This window comes from Charadrius vociferus, unplaced genomic scaffold (genome assembly GCF_000708025.1).
Source record: "Charadrius vociferus isolate BGI_N301 unplaced genomic scaffold, ASM70802v2 scaffold472, whole genome shotgun sequence".
NCBI classification, from domain to species: Eukaryota; Metazoa; Chordata; class Aves; order Charadriiformes; family Charadriidae; genus Charadrius; species Charadrius vociferus.
Window position 1 is genome coordinate 9,708,748 of NW_009647735.1, and position 8,988 is coordinate 9,717,735.

Consider the following 8,988-nt stretch of genomic DNA (forward strand, 5'->3'; position numbering starts at 1 on the left):
TGCTGGTCAGGGTTGACAGACCATGGAACTTTTCATCTTGCTGATGAGACCAGTTCTGCCAGCCAGAGCAAGCAGCGGCTGCCCCAGCTCCTGCAAAAAATCCTGCAAAATCCGTGGAAGTGGTCAACACGGATTTATCAAGGGTAAATCATGTTTGACCAATTTGATGGCCTTCTACGATGAGGTAACTTGTTGGCTGGATGAAGGGACAGCTGTAGATGTCATCTACCTTGACTTTAGCAAGGCTTTTGACACTGTCTCCCATAACATCCTCATTAGGAAGCTGAGGAAGTGCGGGTTAGATGAGGTGACAGTGAGGTGGATTGAGAGCTGGCTGTGTGACAGGACTCAGAGGGTTATGATCAGTGGCATGAAGTCTAGCTGGAGGCCTGTAACCAGTGGTGTCCCCCAGGGGTCGATACTTGGTCCAATTTTGTTTAATATATTCATTAATGACCTGGATGAGGGGATCAGCAAGTTTGCTGATGATACCAAACTGGGAGGGGTGGCTGACTCTCCAGAGGGCCGCGCTGCCATCCAGCAGGACCTGGACAGGCTGGTGAGCTGGGCAGATAGGAACCTAATGAGGTTCAACATAAGCAAGTGCAGGGTCCCGCAACTGGGGAGGAAGAATGCTAACAACCAGTATAGGTTAGGGGTGGACCTGCTGGGAACTAGCTCTGTGGAGAAGGATTTGGGGGTCCTCGTAGATAGTAAATTGTCAATGAGCCAGCAGTGTGCCCTTGCTGCCAAAAAGGCCAACGGAATCCTGGGCAGCATAGGGAAGAGTGTGTCTAGTAGGTCGAGGGAGGTCATTCTCCCCCTCTACTCGGCACTGGTGAGGCCACAACTGGAATACTGTGTCCAGTTTTGGGCTCCCCAGTTCAAGAGGGACAGGGAACTGCTGGAGAGAGTCCAGCGAAGGGCAACCAAGATGATTGAGGGATTGGAGCATCTCCCTTATGAAGAAAGGCTGAGAGAGCTGGGACTCTTTAGCCTGGAGAAAAGAAGGCTGAGGGGAGACCTTATTACTACTTACAAATATCTAAAGGGTGGGTTGAAGGAGGAGGGAGCCACACTCTTCTCGGTGGTTCCCAGTGACAGGACAAGGGAGGGGGTGGAGGCCCCTTCTCTGGAGATTTTCAAAGCCCGCCTGGATGCAGTCCTGAGTAATGTGCTCTGGGCAGTCCTGCTTTAGCAGGGGAGTTGGACTAGATGATCTCTAGAGGTCCCTTCCAACTCTGAAAATTCTGTGATTCTGTGAAAAGCAGCTCTGTGTGCACTAACAGAGAGAGATGGGGGGCAAGAGGAACCTGCTCTGCGTCTCCTGGGCACAGGCAGCCCTTCGCTCCCAGCCAGTGCCGCGCTGTCGCTGTCTTCTCCCTTCCCTCTCGCCAGCAGCGCCAGGTGATGGTGGGTGCTGAGGATGCTGCTGCTGGGGGCTGACCCCGGGCTGTGCAGAGCTGCGGATGCACCACTGCCTTCGGGAGTGGGTGAGCCCTGCAGAGAACTGGCTGTTGCGGCTTGTCCCAGCCCTGCAGGGGACAGAGCAGCTCTCGCAGGGGCAGGGGAAAGGCTGGCAAAGGGGTTAATCACAGCGCTATGCCTGAGGGTGAGCAGAACACCCAGCCCTCACTGGGGCTGAATGGTGGAACAGCAGTGCCTGTCCCAGTACTGTCCGGCCAAGCCTGGTGGCAGCTGTCCCAGCACCAGTCATGCTGGCACCACTACTGCCCAGCACTGGTTGTCCTGGCACTTTACTGCCCGGGCCACCAGCTTGTCCCAGTACAGGCTGGCCCAGCCCCAGCACAGGTTCCGCCAGCCCATGCTGGCTTTGCTGACCGAGGACCTGCTTGTGAGTGCCACCAAAATGCTTCTTCCTCCCCTGCCGAAGCAGCACCCACCCTTCACCCACCTGGGTCAGGTCCCTGGCAGGGCAGAAGCCGGTTCCTTCCTCCGGCAACCCCCCTCCTTGCCGGAGTACTGCAGCCCCTTGAAAAACCTTCCCTCTTTTCCTATTGAACATGCAATGCTGTGGGAGTTGCTCATCTGAGCATGGGAAGAGGATGTAGCTGAGCTGAATGGGATGGGTCCAGCCTCAGTGACCTGGACCAGAGCTGTCGGTGCAGGACCCCACCGTGGCTGGGAACGTTGGGTTTCCTGGAGCTGGAGCCACCTTGGGGCTGCAGTCAGCCAGGCACTGCTACCCTGTGAGTTTGGATCCACTTCCCAACATCTGGCAGAAATAAAGCACACATCCATGTCAAACATAATATATTTATAGCAAAAATAGGCTTTTTCTGTAGCTTCCATACACAAGGTTTTCTCCCCGTACATTTACGCAGTAAACAGGTCGACTGAAGCAGCGTGTGCTGGGCTGACTCGACAGCTGCCCTTGCTTCAGGCTCCCACTTGTCACGGGTGGCCTCATTCCACTTTTGTGGCTGTTCCCCGGCACCTGTGCTTGGTCCCTCATACCTCCGTGGGGTGGGCAAGCGGTGGTGCATGCTCCTGGCCCGCTGGGTAGAGGGCAAGGCTTGTGCACGGGGACAGCCCCAGGAGTCCCCCCAGCCCAGGTTCCAGGAGAAGCTTCCCATAGCTCACCTGTGCCGATTGCAGGCTCCTCCAGCACATTGTTAAGGACCTTAGCCCTCTTATGGTGGTAAGAAGATACAAGCCACATTAACTCAGGAAGCCTCCCTTGTTCCTACTACCCCTCTGTTGATGAGAGGCAGAGGCTTTGGGGCAAGCTCCCCCAAGGTCTGCCCAAAGTCCCCTGCAGAAACCAACCTGGAGCCTGAACACTGTCAGAGACCTTCTCACCCTGCTGTCAGAGAAGGCAGAGCGCTAGGACACCCTGCTAGCAAGAGCTTCACAGTTTGGAGTTCGCCTGGGTCATCGCTCCTCCATCCCAGAGGGGTTTGGCACATAGACCTAAAGGACAGGACGCATAGGCAGCAAGCGCATCCCTGTCCCGGGCTGGGGAAGGGCCCTCGCTCAGAGCCAGTGCTTCTCCCTCCCTGCCCACACAACGGGGGACGTTGCAACGCGCCCACGAGCTGCCCCGCTGTCCCCAAGCGAGATGCATCACCCCGTCAAGCCAGGCGCTGAAGGGTGGCTTGGAAGCAGGGCAGCCACGGCAGCACAGGGAAGGAAGCCAGCGCTGCCCTCCCTGCAGTGGCCCAGGTTCCTGCAGCACCCGGGTGAGGAACTTCTGCTCGTGGGGGAACATCCCTCTAAACTGGCCCCAGTCCCCTCCCGCCTCCCTCTCCCCTTCTCTTTGGCAGTCCTCCTCGGACGTGTTCAAGTCTCCAGCATCACACCGACATCTCAGCAGCACGGACTTGCCTCACAATTTGGTAATTGCACGTAACGGGGCCACTCAGCGCGCCCCACAAGGGGGGGTGGTGGGGGAGGAACAAGACAGTCAAGTAAACTAAATTGAGTAATCCCTCGCCGTCCATCCCAGTGTGATGGGTCACGCACGAGTCCAGAGAGAGAGGATGCTGCCCGGCCCTGCCGCAGCGCAGCTCCCCACCATCTAGGAGATCATGTACTGGGTGATGGCCTGCAATGCATACAGCAGCTCTGCCTGCATTCGGGCTTCCAGGATGAGCAGGTTGATGTGGACCTAAGGGAGGAAGAAGCAAGAGAGGTTCAGGCAGCTGCAGTGTTGCTGCAGTGCAAGCAAGTGCCCATCTGGGCTAGTGGGTCTTTTGGCATAGGACAAAATCCCACCAATTTTTCCAGCACAGGCAGCTGCCCACTGCTCTCTTCCCCTCCTTCCAGGCCTGCAGGCTGTGGCTGCCCCCCTAGAGCTGCGTGCTGGGGAGTCCCTGGCACACTTGGCGCCAGCATGCCGGGCTGGCACTGGCACGGTCCCTGCCACCTGCAGCAGCCGCTCCTGCACATTTTGGCTGGAGCGAGGGCACGCCTGGAGGCACTCACTGAAGGGGTACTGGCCTTGGACATCCCCATGCTGCCGGTGGCCCCTGCAGTCATCACGCTGCCGGCGGCCCCACGCCACGCTAAGCCCAACTCCTTACAAACAGCCAGCTTCCGTTGTCGCTCCTCGCCTGCCTTGGACTGGTTTGGTGGCTCAAAGGTTTCTCATACACCCCCCAAAGCACTCCAGGCTGCAGCCCCTGCCCACTCCCAGTGCCACCACAGCTGGTCAGGGCTAGGGGCCGGCTGTCCCACCTTTTCACTGTGCTTGAACTGCTTCCAGAACCTGTCAAACATTTCTGAGTTTGTCTTCTCTGGGTAGCAGGTTACTGTTTTAATGTAAACTTTGAGCATTCGCTCCAGGAGCTGATTCACTTCTGCATAGTCGTAGTCATCGTACCTGCAGGGAGCACAGGGGCAAGTCACGGCCAGCACCGTGTCCCTGCAGAACACCTCACCTGTGGTCTGCCTGGGACACAGCACAGCCACGGGGCAGGGGGACACATGGCAGCGGCAACCGGGCACTGAAGCCCTGTCCCCAAAGTGCCCTGTCCTGTCCAGAGAAGCTGAGCATCTCTACCCTGCCTGGCCCAACATCCAGGGAGGCAATTCACCTCCATCTCTTTTCCAAGCCCATCCGCAAGACAGCCCGAGTGCCCTGCCCTCCTCCCGCCTGGCTCAGCTCAGTTTTCTCCTCTGGACCGCCAGGTTGGGTTTCCCTACCTAATGCCAAACATGCAGTGGATGTAGTTCCAGATGCCCCGCTTGAAGACGGAGGGTTCGCAGCCCTGCCGCTTGGCCATGGCACTGCTTTGCAGACCATCTACCATCCGAAACTTCTCATCCAGGAGATGCCCGATGTCAGAGTAGAGTCGGTTGACCAGCGAGAAGCCATGGTCTTCCCAGGAGTAATCCTGTTGAGCACAGCAAGAGGCTTTTGCAACTGCAAAAAGGAGCCCGGGACATTTTCCCACGAAGAAGGGCTGGAGACCTCGGGATGCAGCAGAATTCAATAGGTTTGCTCTGGGGGGTGGCTCTGCCACAAACCACAACATCCCCCATCAGGCAGCTTTTGAATGAGTTTGACCCTTGCCTCCGTGAGGGTGATGTGAAAAAAATCGACAACCCATAGAGACAGAAGTCACCGGTCACCTCCCTCTCCCCAAGCCTTGTGGGGCAGGTCCCCTCTCAGAGCTGAGCTTCCCTGCTCAGGCATTTTGCAAAAGCAGCTGCACCAGGTGGGGGAGGGGAAGGGGAAGGGGAAGGGGAAGGAAAAATAGTCATCTATGGTAAGTAATGGATTCTCCTGCAGCTCAACTGGAATAGACCTCTCAATGCACAATGCCACATCTATTTTTGGAAAAGCACAAATGGAGCCAATTCAGTGATCTAACTGGCTAGTAATTTCTGTGGAATATTTTATTGCATACATGAAAATATGCTGCATTACATCACTTCAGAAGTCATCTTTGTTTTATTTTTAGTTAAGTTATAGTATTTTTCTTGATTTTTAAATTTCAGTATGTGTGACTTCAATGGCATTATAGAAACCATTGGAAATCAAGTCTTTGAACCTGCATACCCATGTAGTTGTCCAGGAATGCAGCACCGGAGAAGTAGGCAGCCCACACTGCTGCCCGCCGAGAGAGCAGGAACCTCACCTGGACTCTGAATACCTGCGTTTGATCCTCGTCGCGACGGGCAAAGTCCTGGTATCCAAAGTCAGGGTCCTGCATGTAGCATGCAAGGTTGGTGGCACCGGTGACTTCCCCGTCGGTATCTGCGAGAGGGAAGAGCCCCGCAGACGGGTCAGAGCGATGCTCAGCTGCCCTCTTGAAAGCTGGGCTCTGCTGCGCCTCAACCACAGCCTTCTTTCCGCAACACCAGCATCCAAGGTCATCATCGCCCCTCTCCGAACCATACATCACGGATAATGTAAGTATAGACATGGGGGAGCAATGCCCAGGTCTGCTATATGAACTCCCACCCACCTCCACTCCCTGCCTCTCACCTTCCTCTCGGTCCTGCTGCAGCAGCCTCGTCTCCTCCCTGCCCTCGGTCTCCACATGGATCCGTTGCACGCGTTCCCGGAGGGAATCCAGCTCCATGCAGGAGTCCAGGGACTGCACAGACACAGGCTCGGGGGTGAGGGCAGCAGTCCTGGCCGTGCTCCCTGTCCCCCCGTGGACCACCCCCCTCAGGGGCTCACCCGCTTGCGGTTGATGCGCAGCAGCTCCTGGCTGCAGCCGTTGCCAGCGGTGGCTTCGCAAAAGCACTGGTTCCCGGGTGACAAGGGCTTCAGCGAGCCTCGGCCCCCTGGCCCCTCGTCCTGTTCGCAGCCACAGCCGAAGACAAAGCTGGCGAGCGCATGGCAGTGGGCCAGGAGGACGACGGCATGCACCAGCTCTGCCAGCGACCAGCTCCACTCGCTGATTTTCAGCAGCTTCTGCAGGACAGGGACAGACCAGTGATGCGATGCGAGCAGGGTGATGGCATGCACCCTCTGGGGATGCTGCTGTCCCCACCACTGCCCTGGTCCCTGGCTGATAGCTCCCCCGCCACCCCCAATACCTCAATGTGCTCCTTGGTGATAAGCCACGGCCGGTGTGCCAGGATCTTGTTGATCTCGTTGAGGTTGCGGAGTTTGGGAGGGATGAAGTCGAGGCCGCGCAGCCACTGGGGATCGCCCCCTGCCCGCAAGAACTGCAGCACGTGCAGGTTCACCAGGTACCGGCATTGGTGCCGGGCAGCCGCCTGCAAGAGCAGCACATCAGCATCCCCGCACCGTGCCAGCGGGACAGACGGCCTGGGACCCTGCGCCCACCTCTCACCCAACCTCCAGGACATCATGATTTTGGCCTCTGCAGAGAAGCCCCTGGCACAGGCTGTCTGGCGGAGGGAGAGCGGGGAGCCTGGTGGGGCTGAGCGGAGCCCCCCCGTCCCCTCCGGCAGCTCCCAGTGGGGCTCACCATGATGGCGATGTAGTGTCGGCAGTCAAAGGGCAGGGGGCCATCCATGTGCAGCAGGTAGTGCTGCGTCTTGAGGAAGCTGTCGAGGTACTGCGGGTGGTAGCCCATCTGCTGGGTCACCGCCTCCAGCCGTCCCCGGCTTGCCAGCACCTTCACAAAGAGGAACTGGGGGCGCTCGGGGTCACTGCCGGACATCTTCACTACCTGTGGGGAACATGCTCTGCTTAGCTCTCCCCAGAGCAGCCCCCACTACAGCAGCCCACCCCAGCCAAGCCGGGGTTCTGCTAGGGGCTGGGATCTCCCCTCCCAGCTCGGTGCTCCCAGAGGGACACCATCAGGTCAGAAACCAGTGCAGAGGGCGAGGGCTGGGGTTGGGGAGCTGGGCAGAGCACCGCTCGGCGGCATCACTGCAAGCGGGAGGACAGGCTGCAGGGCACACCGGTCGGTCTCTTCCTGGGAGAGGGCATCGTGCGGTGAGCGGAAGCAAAGGGCAAAGTGGTGTTTCCTTGCAGCCTTAGAGGCAAATGCAAGGAGAAATATGACATCAAAGACCTCCCAGAACAGAGCAGCCCATGGGCCTGACTGCCAGCACCGAGCCCTCCCGCCCAGCACTGGGACGGGGGGGAAAGCTGTGGGGCCAGCTGAGCTGCTCCCGGGCTCCTACCCCGGCAAGCCCAGGGACAAGCGACACCCTAGCACCCACCACGCAGTCTGGAGCACATGCAGGGGCTCAGAGGTCTCCCACAGCGTGGGAGTAGGTCCCGCAGCGCACGGGTGCGTGGCACAGCTGGCACTGGGTGCACCCACTGGTGAAAACACAGGCAACGAGTTGAGGGGAGTCTGTACGTCCCCCGCCGTGCCCACCCCAGCCATGCGCTGGTGCCCAGCCGAGCCCAGCCTCGAGCTGCACCACCCCAGTCGTGGTGGAAGCAGAGGGCAGGGATGTGCAAAAGGTGCCCGGGCAGCTGCTGCACCCCAACGGCCCCGCTGCTACACTGCCCACTCGACAGCAACAGCGGGGTCTGCACCCGCAGCCTGCCTGCCCTGATGCAGGGGCACAGCAGGCGCTAACGCTTGTCACACAGAGTCCTGGCTCCCGCTGGCGTGCGGAAGCCGTGACAGCACCCTTGGGTGCAGAGGGTGTGCCTTTCCCCCCCCCAGGCTCGAATCTAAATCTCCTGTGGGAACCATTGGCCCCGCTGACACCGCCATCATCTTCCTCCCACCCGTCTCTCCTGTGCAGTCACCCAAAGGCTAGTGACCGGGGCACGGCTACAACGGTGGCACAGCAGCAAACCAGGAGCATGCCTACAAACCAGCCTGTGCTCCACCATGACCCCAGGCTGTCACCGCCGGCCAGGACACACGCACAGCCCTTGGAGCCCCGACCAGGAACCCTGATGCCCCATACACCTCGCCTTGCCAGCAGCTATCTTGCCAATCAGGCCTTCGTTTCTGCAGCAGATGACTGCGTGCCACCACAAGGTGACCCAAAGTGTCGGGGCGGCACCGGTGGGGATGGCAAAGGTGCAGAGCAGGGAGCAGAGCAGCCCAGGGCTGAGCCGTGCAGCTCGGGCTGTTTTCTACCATCCTGCACTTCTGACGAGCACACCATCGCTCAAGTATAAAGAGATTTACTTGATGTCATTTGGAGCTTCTTCTTCGCTTTTGGCCAAAGGGGTTAAAAAACCTCCACCCAAGCCCAAACTAAAATGGGTAGGGATGAAGAGCGCTGGCTTCTCTGTCCCACCAGAGAAGGTGCAAACCAGAAGTGACCTGTGAAAGTCCCCTGCAAAGTCCCCTCTGCTCAGGGAAACGAGCTGCCCTGTGGACACCCATGGGGCTACAGCCACCCGTCTCCTGGTTGGGCAGAGGTGGAGGAGCCAGGGGCCCTTCCACTCCCTCAGGGGAAGGTGGTCCCCAGCGAGGAGCCATGTGCCCAGCCTGCAGCTCAGCCTCCAGGGCCACCAGCTCTCTTTGCTCTGCTTGTTCAGGTGACAATGGTGCGAGAGACCACGCGGACACGGCTCGTGAGGGGATGATGAAGGCAGCTGCAAGGCAGCCCCCACCTCAG

The 8,988-nt window shown here is 58.8% G+C and overlaps 1 protein-coding gene across 1 annotated transcript; it reads right to left on the reverse strand.

Annotated features, from left to right (window-relative positions):
• Window positions 1-3,344: 3,344 nt before the first annotated feature.
• On the reverse strand, window positions 3,345-7,787 carry LOC104283614 (sestrin-3-like). Its single transcript, XM_009881813.1, has 9 exons — window positions 7,722-7,787; window positions 6,915-7,118; window positions 6,517-6,699; window positions 6,155-6,391; window positions 5,957-6,068; window positions 5,607-5,725; window positions 4,669-4,859; window positions 4,201-4,345; window positions 3,345-3,631 (listed from the first exon to the last, which is right to left on the reverse strand). The coding sequence occupies exons 1-9, from the start codon at window positions 7,785-7,787 to the stop codon at window positions 3,542-3,544; spliced, it is 1,347 nt and encodes a 448-aa protein (XP_009880115.1). The 3' UTR covers window positions 3,345-3,541.
• Between the last annotated feature and the right edge of the window lie 1,201 nt (window positions 7,788-8,988).

Coding starts and splice junctions, on each gene's coding strand:
- LOC104283614 (XM_009881813.1), bottom strand. CDS start 7,787: ATGGCTGGGGTGGGCACGGCGGGGGACGTACAGACTCCCCTCAACTCG. Junction 5,726..5,956: donor GCAGCAGGACCGAGAGGAAG/GTGAGAGGCAGG, acceptor TCCCTCTCGCAG/ATACCGACGGGGAAGTCACC. Junction 4,346..4,668: donor CACTGCATGTTTGGCATTAG/GTAGGGAAACCC, acceptor TGCTCCCTGCAG/GTACGATGACTACGACTATG.